General features: G+C 42.9%; 1 protein-coding gene and 1 long non-coding RNA gene across 2 annotated transcripts in view; one reads left to right on the plus strand and one right to left on the minus strand.

Annotated features, from left to right (window-relative positions):
- Positions 1–247: 247 nt before the first annotated feature.
- The window catches only part of LOC124849881, a 41,577-nt gene continuing 26,081 nt past the window's right edge, over positions 248–15,743 (plus strand). The window contains exons 1-2 of the long non-coding RNA XR_007030475.1: positions 248–674; positions 2,388–2,471. This is a non-coding gene — a long non-coding RNA (uncharacterized LOC124849881). The remainder of the gene's footprint in view (positions 675–2,387; positions 2,472–15,743) is intronic.
- crabp2a (cellular retinoic acid binding protein 2, a) lies at positions 8,349–15,362 on the minus strand. The gene is made up of 4 exons (XM_035623627.2): positions 14,992–15,362; positions 10,999–11,177; positions 10,155–10,271; positions 8,349–9,094 (listed from the first exon to the last, which is right to left on the minus strand). Exons 1-4 carry the CDS (start codon positions 15,071–15,073, stop codon positions 9,044–9,046), a joined length of 429 nt encoding a protein of 142 aa, XP_035479520.1. The 5' UTR covers positions 15,074–15,362; the 3' UTR covers positions 8,349–9,043.

Below are 15,743 nucleotides of genomic sequence, written 5' to 3' on the forward strand. Positions count from 1 at the left end.
CAAGACACCAAAAAAAAATACATATTTGCCAAAAAGGGGAATGATTATATGATGGACAGTTGCTTTCTTCAACGATGCTATGGTAAATATATGTAGATACATATAAGTATATATAAGTATATATATATATATAAAACAATAAATAAGGTTCTCCTATCCAAAATGGAAATTATTGTGAATATATATTGTTTTAAATGAATTCTCCAATGCAAGAAAAACTGACATCCAGACAGTCACTTACAGACGGTCGTGGCGGGGAGGTGAGCTGTATTTCTGCTGCAGCTCCTGATGCCATGTTCTCCTGGCGGGGTCGCTTGCCGGACCCATTTAGATCAGACGACGTCGGGCTTGTCAACGTACCCGAGGCCATCGTGTTGGCAGCCGTTAGCTTGTGTTGTGGTAACCTCCCTCCATCGGTGGCAGCACTTTGCTCGGCTGCGCAGCGCCGCTCCACAGCGAGGAAGAAAACCTACGCCATCTTTGATTTTTGATTTAACGTCGCCTGTTTTACCTTTCCAAACAAATGAGCCCCTTTCATTCGATCGGTCTACATGATGTCTGTCTGACTCCCTACACTCACGTGAGGTCAACATCTCCCTCAAACGCTCAGTTTCCATCGAGCTCCATCGACGCCCGTTGGCTGGCTGACTGAATGCTACGTTCCTCGGCACCAGGTGAGTGACAGGTGAACATCTATGGTAGTATTCTTAAGACTTGGTTGACTAAATGAGGTTCTAATGTATCAGGGGATATTGGCCTTACATTGCTCCGGGTTCCAGAGGGAAGACGTCGAGGCGCTGACCGTGCTGCTTCTTGCTCTTGCTGGTTGTGTAGTAGCCAAGTAGCCGGTTTTAGCTAACAACTGTTGTGGAGCTCTTCTGACCCCTGGTGGCGGTTAGCTGCAACGAAATCTTTTCCTTTAATTAAAGCTATTGCTGTAAATACAAAATATAAATATAAAAGACAAATTGTGTAGTCTAGCTGAAAGCCTGTTTATTGAGATGGGTATGGTTGGCCCTCAGATACCTTTGATTGTAACTCAAGGCTGGAATACGATCTGAGAAAAGTGGCCCACCCCCAGATCCAGGGACCAAAAAGCCCCAGGTTCAGTCCATAGTCGACATGAATCGATTAATCTCTTTGTGCTAAAAAACAAAAAAATAGATCTAGACATGACACATAAGTGGCTTTAGTTTATAATGTTGTTGTTGTTTGTTGTAAAGTTGCATTTTTAAATCGTTTGTGTGGGGGTTGTGTGTGTCAAGCAACAGAGAGATTCTGTAAGGCAGCAGCGAACAGTTATTTTCATTATCAAAATGTTCAGTGAGTGTCTATAAAAAGTCAGAATATAGTGAGAAATATGTTACATTCAAACTTTTGATTTTGTGTCTGTCCAGCAGTCAAAGGCCGAAAGATGTTATTTTGAGTTCACTGTCATAGCAAACCTGAGAAACTCACATTTGAGAGGATGGTATCAGTTCATTTTTGTCATGTTTTTACTAAACAAACGGGGGGAAATTACTCAAAAAAGTTGACAATACATTTTCCGTTAGTCCACCAATCTGTTTATCAGCTCCAGAGAACTGGTTGGTTGTGTAATTCCTTTTGAAATTATCAACACAACCATATGCAGATCTTGGAGATCTTCTGTTTTCATTAAGAAAAAGTGCCCAACAAAGACATTTCACCAAGATCTATACTGTTTGCCATTTTTACCCAAAAAGCAATTTTTTTTTAACTTTTTTGCAAATCAGGACACACAAAATACAGATATCATCATGGAGAAAACAACATATCTTGTCATTACAGCCTAATATTAAATAGCACATAGTCAATCTTGGAATAGAAACACGATGCAGAGTGTATCAGATAGGATCCATAAGCACTTTATTCACTTAACAGAAAAACGAATGTGCTGAAATGTAACACCTGTAACTGTGTCATGCTGTTATAAAATTCAAAGGTCTAGAAATTGATTCATAAATAATATTTTATCAGTTTTCATGGTTTGTGTTGTGTTTCATGTAATGGAAGGTGTTTTGTGTTGGAAAGAGAGATTTTTGGTGTTGCACTTTTTTAATTTACCCAAAATTTGTTATTTCAAAACAGCAATTAGGAGCAAATACAGTTGTCGTTCATTGCTAAAGCAGTTCTTACGTGTCACCACATGGTGCCGCTCTTTTTCCAACAAATTTCCAAGCCAGTCTGAGCAGCTTTATGGTGTAGCTTTCACAGTGGTCTTTTTTATAACTAATTGCAAAGATCATCTTAGGTCAACATATGACTAATGATGATCGGGTGATGTCAGATTCATATTATGCTGAATTCATCCTTCCATATTTGCAGTTCTCTTGCTGAATATCTTTTTTCTGTCTCCCATAAATCAGCTTTCTCCGTGGAGACTCATCATGCGGCGATGGACTTGAGCCAGGTCTGAGACGGAGGGTGCAATGCGTTTGGAGAGTAAACTGGTAAGTGGCTAACACATCTTGAAATGGAGAAAGAACTTCATTAGCTTTGATTTATGAATCCACTTGGGGAAAAGATGACGATTACTGGATAATTGACCTTGGTTTCTTCATCATTGCTCTTACAGTTACTGCCTAGTTGACATTGGTCTCCATCAGTGTCCTTGCCGTTATTGCCTTATTCCTCTTCTTCTTTTCTTCTACACACCTTCATCACAGCCACAGAAAACCCATTGAAAAAAGCATTTGACGATATGCAAACAATCTTCACTTATTTGAAAAATGCTACTCACAAGAGACCTACACTACGTTTTGCAGTGACCCACGTTATCACTATTGGGCAGACGCCTGGTGCTGCAAGTTGACTGGGAAGACGGTCGTGCTGACTGCCAGCCCTGTGTAAAGTCAGATGCGCTAGCTCACACGCAACCAAACCTCAGTGTACACAACCACAGATTCCTGCACCGAGGTGGAACTGGCGTGAGAGCCAAAACACACGGTTTCACACCAGTGGGAGCTATGCAGGAGCCCATTTACATCAGACATAAAATCTTTAAATTATTATACAGTGCAACAACACAACAGCACAATAGAGTGAGAATCAAATACAGGTGGACATCATACTTTATTCTTTTTTTTCTGTCGTTTAGCCACGTAAGAGCTGTCTTGATATTTCTTAATTTGTCTGTAATTCAACGTCGCCCCCCTCTGATTAATTTTCTCACAAAATGGAATTTTGCATTTCTTCTATCAGTCTGACACAACAGCAGCAGCAGGGATGTTGGATGTTGACGTCTAGCGTCCTTTCAAGGCAAATACACGTTTCTGGAAGAGCGGCAGAAGGAATGTCCGCTGGGCGTATTACATTAGCTGGCATGTCCATGGGATATTTTGTCTGCTGGATGATCATTAAATCAGCGTCAGACATTGAGCTTGGCTTTCTAGATGGATAGACGGAGGGCAGTTGGAGCCCACAGCACCACTGTGTGACATATTATCAGTGTAGTACAGTGGCTGTGATTTGTGGATAGGTTTGATGGTAGTGTTGACGTAGTATTAGTAGACAAGCCTGTTTTCTGTTACCTGTCACCAGGTGCTCCTGAGATGTTACTCTTGTTGGGTTTGGGTAGGAGCTGTGCCAATACCCTCTGGTTATTATGATAACCGTGCCGGCTTCTCCATCAATTCCTATGAACAGTGTATTGTGATTTTGTTAAGGAAGCACACACAGAAAAATGTGTGTGCTTTCGCACATAAAGCAAATTTTGGAAAGCATTGTAGGTTTTTTTTCATGCACACTTGTTTCAGTGGGTTTTTTTTTTGCATTCATGTGCGGCAGCCAATCGTGTTTTTTCTTTTATATATATATATATATATATACTCCCGTGGTTTCTCAAATCACAAACAACACCACAGCGCACCTCAGTTTGCTGTGTCCAGCTATGACATGCTGATCTCCGGCTTTGGCTTGGTTGCAGCCTGGAGCTGGTGGAAAGGGGGAGAGAAGGAGCAAGAGGAAGAAAGAGGACAGTAGAGAGAGAGGATGACGAGCTGGACCTTATGTGTGCAGTAAATAGATTCAGGAATCTAGCTGTTTACATGCTACATGGGACCATAGGCCACCTTCATCTTATTGTCATTTCATGTGTACTCAATACAGTTCTTGCCCGGCTTTCTGGCAACAGTTTGAGGATGACTCTTTCCTGTTATAAAACCCAAAGAGAAGTCCATAAAGAAATGGGTTTCCTGAACCTGAACAGACCTCATTGTCCACTACCGTGGTAAATGGATACCATAAAGGATATGGACTGTATTTATACAATGTGGCACTTTTTCTTGCCTTTTTACCAACCAAAGCACTTTGCAGTACAAGTCAGATTCACACATACACTTTCGCTCAGGGCTTCTATCACACATGATTCATATACTGCAGGCAAAGCTTTCAGGGGCAATTAAGGGTTAAGTGTTTCATCAAGCGCCTTATCAAATGTACATTTGAACAAAAGGCAGGCTAAAGGACACTTTATTATTCACCCTTGCAATCTAATACAATTATTCTGCTGTAAAGTCAGTGTTTTTCTGGACAGGACATTTTTCATTTGATGTGTTTTAGCATTGAGATCATAGTTAGTGAGAGTGTTGACCTAGACTGTCAGAAGTGTTTTCTGATGTTCCTTCATCATAAATATAATATAATATAGTCCAGTATGTCACCACCTTCAAATATGACCTCAGTAATAAATATTCTGTCTTCCGTCTTCGCTGTCTCTCTCTGTCTACCCAGAGGTCAGCGTTAGTCTGTAATCAGTCTTCTTATTACATTCTTCATCTCAACAAAGACTTCATTCAGCCCAACTCTCATATACTATAAAACCATTGTCCTACAGTTGGTGGTGGAGGAGGAGGATGATGATGATGATGATGCTCATGCTCATGCCAGACCAGTGATATCAGTCTGTTATTTTTCCCACTGAGCTGACGGCAGATCTGTAGATATCCTTTAAAGCTTGAGCCCATTTGTGTCTAAGTGATTGAGTCATCTTTTTAGGAAATTAGACACAAACTTAAAAGTTAAACAGGAGCATTCGTCCTTGCCTCACCCCTTCTTTACTTTCTGACTCAGCTTCTCCGTGTCTCTCCATTGCCACTCCTCTTTGATCATATTTTCCTTAATGGGAGGATTCCCTGCCCAGACATTAGAGAGGAGAGGTTTTAGTGTCCTGTGTGGTTCAAAGGGCCAGAGGCCCAAACATATACTCTGGATTTCCAGACTTCTCCCCATGGCCTTCACTGCATGCCTTCCCCACTCGCTCATATCTTTCCTGTGTTTTAATAACTCTGCTTATTGACAGAGGAAGAAGGGGATTTTAAGATCATACGTGAAACTTAATTTCTGTATCAGAACATGTAGGTGTGTATAAAATTGTTGGTTTGCGTGACTTCTTTTTACTTTCCTGGAAACATTCAAATTGTAATGATGTAAGAGCGGTACTTTGTGTGTGTGTGTGTGTGTGTTGGGGGGGGGGGTGTTTGCCCTCGTGTACTATTCTTGACCAATCTTTAACAAGAGGCTTCAAAGGTTCCTGGGTGGTCTAATTGCGTTTGGCACAGAAGATCAGTCCACTTTCATTGCTGTAAAGCGTGTATGACTGTTCTGTGTATCAGTTGGCTCGCAGGTGTGTGTGTGTGTGTAAATCAATATCCTGAACAGAGACAGTTATGTGAGAGTGTTTAATGGCATGCTCTTTCTATGAATACGCATGTGCACGTGCAAAAACAGACTTATCGTGATGATGTGGGGTGCTTGTGCCTCTTTTTACCCATCATGCTCTCCTGCGTCACCAGCCGCGGGGTGTTTTCACGATGAGCCCTCTCACTTCTTAACTATCTCTCTCAGAATGCACTTGACCTGCATGGCAAAAATTGCTTCCACGAGATCACAAATCACCCATCTTGCCTTTTATGACATGTGCCCAAGTATGCAGACAAGTACACACATACTGCGCTCCTCCCTGCAAACAAATCATCTATCAAACTGCACCTTGACTGAGCCGTGGCCCAGGGGCACCTAAACTCATCTGCTCAGACACTAATTGCTGGGTTTTTATTCAGATATTGGTGTATGGTTAACTTGTCAAAGGATGTCAGATTTCTTTTTAGCTCTGATGGGTGTCTCGCATTAGTTATGTGTAAGTGTATTCATTCATCATTCATGTTTTTATTTTTATTTTGTTGAAACGTGACTGTGTTTTTGCTCTATTCTATATTTTTGTTTGATCCGTGACTTGCAGAGAGTGTACAAGTGAGGTATGTTTGTGCTGATGTTGTTAAACTCTCTAAGTTTTCTGCAAAATTTGACAACTTGCAGGGATAACAATGCTATCAGGATGTCAGCAGCAGATATGTCTCGCTCAGTTTTTTTTTTAACTTTTTCTTCTAGGTGTGCTACTTGTTTGAGGAGTTTTCACAGGTTTGTGCACTTTGTCTATTCACCTTTGGGTGAGGTTTTATGGGCTGCATGTACAGTGTGGGTGGGAGGTTTGATGGGATGAGAAGAGTTCCCAGAATTAGTGTTTTCAGTTTGGTATGTGAATGTGTGTGTACATGTGTTTTTTCTTTCATTTTTTTTTATGGGGGGGTCCGGTGTAGGCCAGGCGTTTTGAAGGGGACCAGACAGCTGCCTTTTACTGCCCCAGGGGGTAATAAACAGAGAGGGAGGGGTAGTTATTTACCCCTTTTTATCAGGGCAGGAGGCAGAAGAGGAGACTTTATTGGGGTCACACTGTAACTACACACAGCTGCAGGGCAAGAAGTGAAGTGAGGAAGAGATAGGTTGTTTAAAAGGAGCAGTTTCAGCATCACTAAATCCCTCTCTCAGGAATCCATCCCTATCTAGTTTTTACTTGTTGTATAACTGTGTGGTGGGGGGGTGGGACCCTGGGTCATCCATCTTCCTCTCCAGCCCCTTTTCCGTCCTCTCCAGCCCCTTTTCAGTTTCCAGGTCCCTTAACAGCCTCACTCCTTGTTAAGCACATCTGCTGTCAATCAGTTGTAACCTGTAATCCAATTGGTATTTCCTGCCATTGGGGACAAGCCCACTCATCCTCAGTCCCTGACCGTTTGGTGATTGGCCAGGTAGTTCACTGTCCTACCCAAAGGTTCACCCAGGTCCCAGGTTCACCTTGTTTGTCTCATCACCCTTTTTGGTTACCATAACAACAGATGCAGCGTTGTACAACTTGGTTTGAGAACCAAACTCAAAGTTAAAAATCACAACGATTAAAACCCACTAGTTAATGTTAACTTCCTCTTAATTTTTTTAATTAGCTCCTCTGAGATATTATTTTTCAGTAGAACCTCATCTTACCCATCCATGCCACTATCCAAACATAATGAATTTACTGTCCACTGACCGAAATTATTTTCTTTTACCACTTAAACAATGTGTCATGAAGCAGGACTACTTAAAACAGATAGGTTTTCAAAACTAGTTCAGCTCTATATGCTTTATATTATACAGAAAGTGAAAAAAGGGTACAGTAATGGTATGTAGTCTACAAGAACCAAATTATGCTGCAAATCAGAAAGAAATAGGTTGACATATGGTTCTCTTTCTTGCTGAGAAGTTGATGAAAAGATTGATATCTCTCTTGTATCTGTCAGACGTGAGTGTTGTCAGCCTTCTGCTCTTAACAAGAAACCGTCAAACTACTCCTTTGAATTTGTTTTACTAGAAAAAATATGAACCAAATTGAATCAACTGACAGATGAAATGGAAATGAAAACGGGCCAGAGTCTTCCTGCAGCTGGCTCCTGCAGTGTCGTTTCACATGCCAGGGAAAACTGCAGGATGAGCAGATCCTCTTGAAATGTGTGATAATAGTGAGCAGACGGAGACAAGAAATGAAATGGAAACATTTTTAGCATTGAAGCACAGCGAGGGAGGAATAACGAGGGCATGTGGCACAGAGATGATAGAGAGAGAGAGAGAGAGAGAGAGAGAGAGAGAGAGAGAGAGAGAGAGAGAGAGAGAGAGAGAGAGAGAGAGAGAGAGAGAGAGAGAGAGAGAGAGAGAGAGAGAGAGAGAGAGAGAGAGAGAGAGAGAGAGAGAGAGAGAGAGAGAGAGAGAGAGAGAGAGAGAGAGAGAGAGAGAGAAGGAAGGAAGGGACGGGGAGAAGACGACAGAAAAACTGAGAGGGAGACTGTCAGGGAGGGGACAGACAAGTTATTCTAGTTGCAGACAGCTGACGGAAAGCCTAAAATAAAACTGAGCCATCTAATGTGCACATATTCCGCTGCTACACTCACAAACCATAAAACACATGCACTGTAAAATGGTTTTATATGCTCCTAATTGTACAGGAGAGCCAAGAGCCGGCGTCAAGCTGAGTTAATGTGGTGCTTTATTTTTTTCCCCCATAGAAAGTGTTGTTTCATATAATCACATTTCATACAAAAGACACACAAAGTAAAAACCTTAGCAGTGCTGTATCTGACTCTAGTGTAGAAATAAATATAAAATGTCATCATGAGAACAGGTTGAAGTTGTTGGTGCAGGGGCTAAAGGAACAGAGAGGAGGGACACAAAACTGACCTGAAACTGGAAGAGCTCATAGATTGGTTTACACATCTACAAATATAGTCTCACGCCTCCCCTGCTGCCGCGCGCGCACACACACACACACACACACACACACACACACACACACACACACACACACACACACACACACACACACACACACACACACACACACACACACACACACACACACACACACACACAGACACACACACAAATCAAACATACAACACAACATACATTTTTATGTTTTCAGGTCACGTTTTTATGGAGCTGGAAAGATGGATAACTCAGAAGCTAAGACTGCTGTGTCGATATGTGACATACTAGATACAATTAACCACATTTATTATGTAGTGAAGCTAACTGAGAAACTGGAATAAAACTAAAGACCGCTATCTCCCAGTGCTGCCTTGCCAAAGGGGAGTAGTGACACAAGTGGTGATGCGGGAGAGGGGGTGCGGGAAGGACGAAAAGTGAGAAGTGCTCTTGTTCATTGTCGTTCATAGACCCTGGTGCAAATCACATCATCTGCTCTCATGGTCTGAAAAGAAAGAGGAGAATGTGGATGTTGAATATGGATTTTTATCTGCAAATCAGTGTGATTCATGTTAAAAGTTAATGAGTCATAAATGTTGATGGTCTCTTAACCTCCAGACTGAGTTATTTTTAATGTCTTCAGCAGTTATGACCAACATTATCTCACAGTGCCAAACTGTTGAATCAACATTTATTCACGGAAAGTTGAAGTAAATATGCTCTGCTCAGCAACTCTACTGCTGGCGTCTGAAAAACAGTTGCTGTTTGGTATTTTAGAGCCCGTCAAGAGTCTTGTATTTTCACATACTGCCAACCTTCAAGCAAGCATCACCCCATAATTCAAAAACGAAACAAAATAAAATTATAATTGTTTGAAATGCTTCTTTTAATTGACCTGAAGTGTCTGCTGGGTGGGGTTTCTTATTAAATATAGCTCAGTTTGTGGGCCGACATATCATCATTTACAGGAGTAGGTGTCGGCAGCAGAGCAAAAGTATGCAAACAAGTCAAAATGGTTGGGGGGAAAAACTTTCTGTGATTCCTTTTTTTACCTTCATGGTAAACATGACTTGTTAACATAGTTATTATTAGTTATCCCCTGTTAAACCTATGATTTACTTCCAATAAATACAGTTTTTTCAAATTAAAGTTTTCAGTTATATTAACTTGTTAACTTTAAGTTTAATTGAAATATTTTTTTTTTGGTTGGTAAACAGTTTTCGTTTTTTCAGTACACAAAACAAATGTGGCACTTAAAGAAGTTTTGAACAATGGCAAACAGGATGTCAAATATTTACAGGGTACGTTCATTTTGTCACTCGTGTGAGATATGGTTGAAAACTCCAGAAGTAAGTTTGCTGCGGACGAGTCAAATGAATTCAAGTCAAATCCAAAAATCAAGTATGAGACCTGAGTCATTAATGTCAAATGGATTTGTAAGTCATGTGATCTACAGATAGTTGCAGGTACACCGTAATGTGTGGTCTGTGATCATCAAGTGAACTGTTAACCTCGTTGGCTTCTGAATATTAACTCTTGCTATGTGGATATTTTATGAGCAGTACCAGGATCAGCTTCCCGTCATTGGTGATCTCTCTGGTCCAGGATGTCTTGGGCCCCTCTCCTTTCTGCAGAGTCTGCTCACAGCTGATCTTACTGTCTGTTTCCCAACATGGGGAACTCTGAGGACAGTGGAAGAGAGAGGGGAAAAATCCTTAGGCACATTTTATTTGATGCAGTGATGAATACAATACCATTCATCGGGCAGGGAAGATGATGAGGGAGAGGCTAATGTCAATAAGAAAACAAGTAGGGGGAGCAGGGCGATCACTGAGAGGTGATAACTTGTGATGCGCTCATCGTTAGTACAGCAAAGCGCTGGCCGGTTGCATGTGTTTGCTTTGGAGACGGCCAAACAGAGGCCATCTATGGGAAAACGGGGAGAGCAACGAGGAGAATTAGGGAGGGACGGAGGGCAGGAAAGGGCAAGAAGGGGGAACGGAGTGAAGACGGGAAGTTGAAAGGGGTCGTAAAGAGTGTGAAGGAGTGTTGTGTAGCATGATGGGCCTTCAGAGACCGAGGGAGGGGGAAAGATATGCTATCAGTCCAAATATGATGAAAAGCCAAATGAAACAGATTGATGTAATCTGGACAGCTCCCTCTCTGTACACCCATTACTGTGTGTGTGTGTGTGTGTGTGTGTGTGTGTGTGTGTGTGTGTGTGTGTGTGTGTGTGTGTGTGTGTGTGTGTGTGTGTGTGTGTGTGTGTGTGTGTGTGTGTGTGTGTGTGTGTGTGTGTGTGTGTGTGTGTGTGTGTGTGTGTGTGTGTGTGTGTGTGTGGTGGTGGTGGTGGTGGGTGTGTGAGAGAGAAAACATGCAGGAAAAGGTTTCTGTCCATGTGTTGTGTACCGTGCAGGGACGTCCGTCCACCGTGCTCTCGTTGAACTCCTGTCCCACGGTGAAGGTGATGTGGGTGGTGCGTACTGTGGTCGAGGTTTTAATGGACAGAGTCTCTCCGTCCTGCGTGATCTCCACCTGTGGTTTGGAGGCAGCCTGCACTGCTATCTTGCGCAGTAACACATTCACATCTAAAAAACAAACACATGGACAACAAGGACACACAATGATAACATAAGTAAGACTGTGCGTGTAAGAGGAGATATGGGGTTCATATAAAGGACAACACACACAAGGACACAGTCCACAGTGTTGTCGCTGCTAGACGGATGAATATTCCCACGCAAATGGGAAACAGCAGGAGGTGACGTCAGTTCACCAGGACAGATCTCTTTTGTATCAATAAATTGGTATATAGATCCTTAAGGAGCTAGACTAACTAAACATGCCTTTACCAAATAATACAAAAGTACAAGCCTTGGGCCCTGTGTGTGTGTGTGTGTGTGTGTGTGTGTGTGTGTGTGTGTGTGTGTGTGTGTGTGTGTGTGTGTGTGTGTGTGTGTGTGTGTGTGTGTGTGTGTGTGTGTGTGTGTGTGTGTGTGTGTGTGTGTGTGTGTGTGTGTGTGTGTGTGTGTGTGTGTGTGTGTGTGTGCGTGTGTGCGCGCGCGCGCACACACAGGGTAACAGGAGCAGCCTTGCATCGCACAGCTCTGTCCAATAATGATGACAGAGGAAACAATGAGGTAATATTACAAACCATGCACATCTGCATTCCCCCATACCCTTATCTTTTCGCACGCACACACACACACACACACACACACACACACACACACACACACACACACACACACACACACACACACACACACCCCAACAAACAAACTCAAACTCATAATCTCATAATCTGTGTGTGTGTGTGTGTGTGTGCATGTATTTGAAGTCTCTCAGAAAGGATCCGGAACTCTTTCTCTATCTTTTTTTGTGCTCAATTAACACATATTTATAGGCATTTAGTTCATAAATTGTATTACAGAGTAATGTGATTTACTTTACATAAAGGCCTTATACAAAAAATAGACCAACCTTTTAAAACTTTTTATTTTACAAATTTTCGTTTGCACCTTGCACCTTTTTTGTTTCCAGTTGATACATGCTACCTGAACGATATGTCAGAAGCATAGTCAGACACTGTATATCTGAAACGGGGAAGGAGGGAATCTGCTGATCCTGCGTGGGAAAAGAGAAGAACAAGAAGCAGACTGGTGTGGAAGGAGGAAGGAGGAGGGGGGGCAGACAGATGAGGGGCAGTGGTCTGTGTGGTGTGTGAAGATTTCTTGCCCAAGTGTGAGGGGAAGTGTGTGTACGTCCACCAGTGGGTATCTGCCGTCGAGTTGGGTTTCGCACTTCTCACCTCTCACACATTCCCACCTGTCACCAAGGGTAAATATATACACACTCCGAAATGCACAGTCATTCAGCATGCATCAGGACGTCCAGTGTGCCGTGTGCACGGCATGTACTGAACACACAACACTGTGTGTGTGTGTGTCTGTGTGTGTGTGTGTAAGTGTGAGTGTGGTGTGTGTGTGGTGTGTGTGTGAATTCTGTGTAAGAACATCACTTAAGGTGCTTTGTTTCTTTTTTGTCAGTCAAGGTTTTAAGTATCTGAGTACTTTACACAAGTGCAGTTTTCAGGTACATTTACTGGAATTAAAAGCCCCTTTCCGTCAAACTTTCAGTGGGAAAGTTCTGCACTTTTTACCCAATTGTAGTAGTTACATTTCAGATTAAGATTTTCTTTTACCCAAGTAAATTTTTTAAAGCAAAGTCTTTAATGGAGTATTTTTTTTAATTGCAACTTTTCCTAAAATAAAAGATAAGTAACTATTCCACAAACCCCATGTAGTGTCGGCTAGGTGAGGAGTGTAGAATAATTTGCACCTATTTGGATATTTAATCAATCATTTAAGTTAAAGTTAGTTTCAAACTTTAGCATTTTACACTTTATAAAAACAGCTCTTTTTCACTCTTAAATAAAAGTGTTGAGAGCATTTAAGCATTTTGCTTCTTCCTGAGTCAGTTCAGTCATGACTTTAGACAAAGACTGTTTGGACTTTATTGTTTACAATTATTATACTATGTGCGATGACGACTGAATTAAAACAAAATCAATAATAAAAAAAAACTTAGAGGAGTCACCTTGGACTCAGTGGTCAGTTTGTACCATTTTGTAAAATTTAGAGTGAACAATTTATCGATCGGAGCAAAACAAAATAAAAAATGGACGTTAAAGTTATAGTTGCAGCCCTTATGGGTGGGCTTCCAGTTGGCAATCATTGAGTAACAACAACATAAGAAAAATATTAAACATTAGAATAATGAATTCATGGATTTAGTCTTACAACACATAATTTTCCATATAATTTCAATAAAGTTAAATCCTTGAAAGGAGAGTAGAACTGGTCCTGAGTATAGCTCCAGAAATGTCTTAGCTGCAGAGACCTTTATTGGAAATCTTCTTGAGGAAGATGGCCTTCCTAAAAGTTTAGATTATTTCAGGCAACAAACTGACCCTTGGACAGTAACTGACCCCAGTCTGTTGGCTTGGACACGCAGTCGAGTGTTGGCCTGGGGACCATTTGGGAGCCACAGAGGGGGCTGATGCTTCTCAAGTAACTGACAGTTGTTGGACGTTAGAAATTACCTGGACAGACCTTTGCAAACCTGTGACCAAAATGCTTGAAATTCATACAGACCTTCACACACACACACACACACACACACACACACGCAGATAGACAGACAGTCAGAGTCACAGGTCAAAGAGCAGAGGGCAGAGGAAGCATTTGGGACACGGGGAGAAGAGCAGGAGTGAGGAAAGGAAAAGAAGATGGAGGAGGGTGGGTGCTGAGAGGCTGTGTCCAGCTGCGCTCTGCCCCCCCAATGAAACCAGGGGCCATTCCTCTCTGTATACACTATAGGAGGAACACATGCTGTGATACATGTCTTTGGTTGTGTGTGTGTGTGTGTGTGTGTGTGTGTGTGTGTGTGCGCGAGTGAGCGAGCAAGTATTGGCTGAAGTACTGTACACCAGTGTCAATGGATTTGAACATGCATTACCTTACTTTTCACATCAAGGAAACGTGTCATCTTCCCCTCGGTTATAGAGCTGCACCCCACCCATCCCACCCTCTGCTTCACACACGCACACACACCGAAATGGAGATAAATAGACAGAGACTGGCAAATATTATAAGACATTAAATTCTAATTGGCGTGACTGTCAATTAGAAAAATTTTAAATTGTGTCTCTATATTCAGAATAATGGCGAATAGTGTCATTTGATAACAAATGAGTCTGGGTGGGGGAGAGAGGATTAAATGAATACACACACAGGCACACACTCACACACACACTCACACGCCAGCCTGCCCAAACTACAGTTTTAGCAGTGATGGGGCTTAGCGCAGACCAGAAGGCTTGGGGTCTCAGCAGCAGGTGTTTGTTCTCAGTCTGGACTGTCACTTATGATAAGGATGTGACTGTCCTGCACTGTATCGCGTCACAACGGTCCCCTTCAACACACACACACACACACACACACACACACACACACACACACACAATCTGAGGCTGTGACACAGACAGATGTGCCGCCGTTTGTCTCTATTGTGTTTGCACGGGAGGCCGAATGGGGAGAAGAGGGAAAGAGGGGTGAGTCTGGCCAGGGGCCAAGCACTGAGTTTTGGGTCGCGCAGAATGACAAAGGGCCCCCCGCCCGCGCGGTAAAGAGGGTGATCCTCGCTGGTGCACGGGCACAGAGGAAGATGTGACCTACAATGTGCTGAGGAAGCTACAGTTTGAGCTGACACATCTGATCAGTGTGTCATCATGCAGAAATAAAAGCTTGATAAGAAACCACTCTTGCGCAAACAAAAGACTCAAGCTGCTACAAAGAGATTAAAAAAAAACAACAACAAAACATCATTCCCATCACTTACTCAACGCTTTCAAGAGTTCCTCGAAGTTTTCAGAACTCTTCATCTCCCAGTTTCCGGCGAAATTAGGGATTTTGCGCTCCATGCTCGGCTGCAGGTAGAATTTGAGTAGGTGACCTGTCAGGTCCAAGTCTGGTCCCTGCGCTGCTGCTGCTGCTGCTGCTGCTGCTGCTGGTGCTGCTGCTGGTGGTGCTTGTCTGTCTGTGTGTGATCTAGGCTGGAAATGTGCACGCCCCGGGGTCGGTTTGACTCTGCCTGCCCAGTTACTTGTGCCCTCTTCCCGGGATGTGTGGTCGACTGTTAGAGCTCCTTTCTCATCTATGTGGCGTCGCACGTTATAAGCGGCTGGGCTCTTAATGAATGACACAGAAAGCAACTCGTCTCGGGATGCGCACGCCCCCCTTCTATAAGGACACGCCCCGGAGGCCAACAGATTACAGGCAGACCTCGACCTGACCACGCCCCTGCTGACAACGTGCGCCCCTCTCGTCCAAGCGCGTCACCTCGAATCAGCCAAAGTGACGGCGCTCTGAGATGCGCTCCGAAGGAGACGCTGCAGGCGCGACACGATATATATGATGTAAGAAAAAATGAGTGTTGGGTTTTTGCCGTTGTGACACGGCCTGTAATGCTTTGGTTGAGTGGATGACTTCAGTGCGCTAAACGTTTGCGCAAAAGAGGGAGGATGTAGCCGGGCCAGTCTGTTGACAGAACATGTCGTCTTGGCGGGGCGGTGTGAAGGAAGAACCAGCAGA

The sequence above is a fragment of the Scophthalmus maximus genome, chromosome 1, assembly GCF_022379125.1.
Source record: "Scophthalmus maximus strain ysfricsl-2021 chromosome 1, ASM2237912v1, whole genome shotgun sequence".
NCBI classification, from domain to species: Eukaryota; Metazoa; Chordata; class Actinopteri; order Pleuronectiformes; family Scophthalmidae; genus Scophthalmus; species Scophthalmus maximus.

Coding starts and splice junctions, on each gene's coding strand:
- crabp2a (XM_035623627.2), bottom strand. CDS start 15,073: ATGGAGCGCAAAATCCCTAATTTCGCCGGAAACTGGGAGATGAAGAGT. Junction 11,178..14,991: donor GGAACTCTTGAAAGCGTTGA/GTAAGTGATGGG, acceptor TTTGTTTTTTAG/ATGTGAATGTGTTACTGCGC. Junction 9,095..10,154: donor ATGACGGGAAGCTGATCCTG/GTACTGCTCATA, acceptor CTTTCTTTTCAG/ACCATGAGAGCAGATGATGT.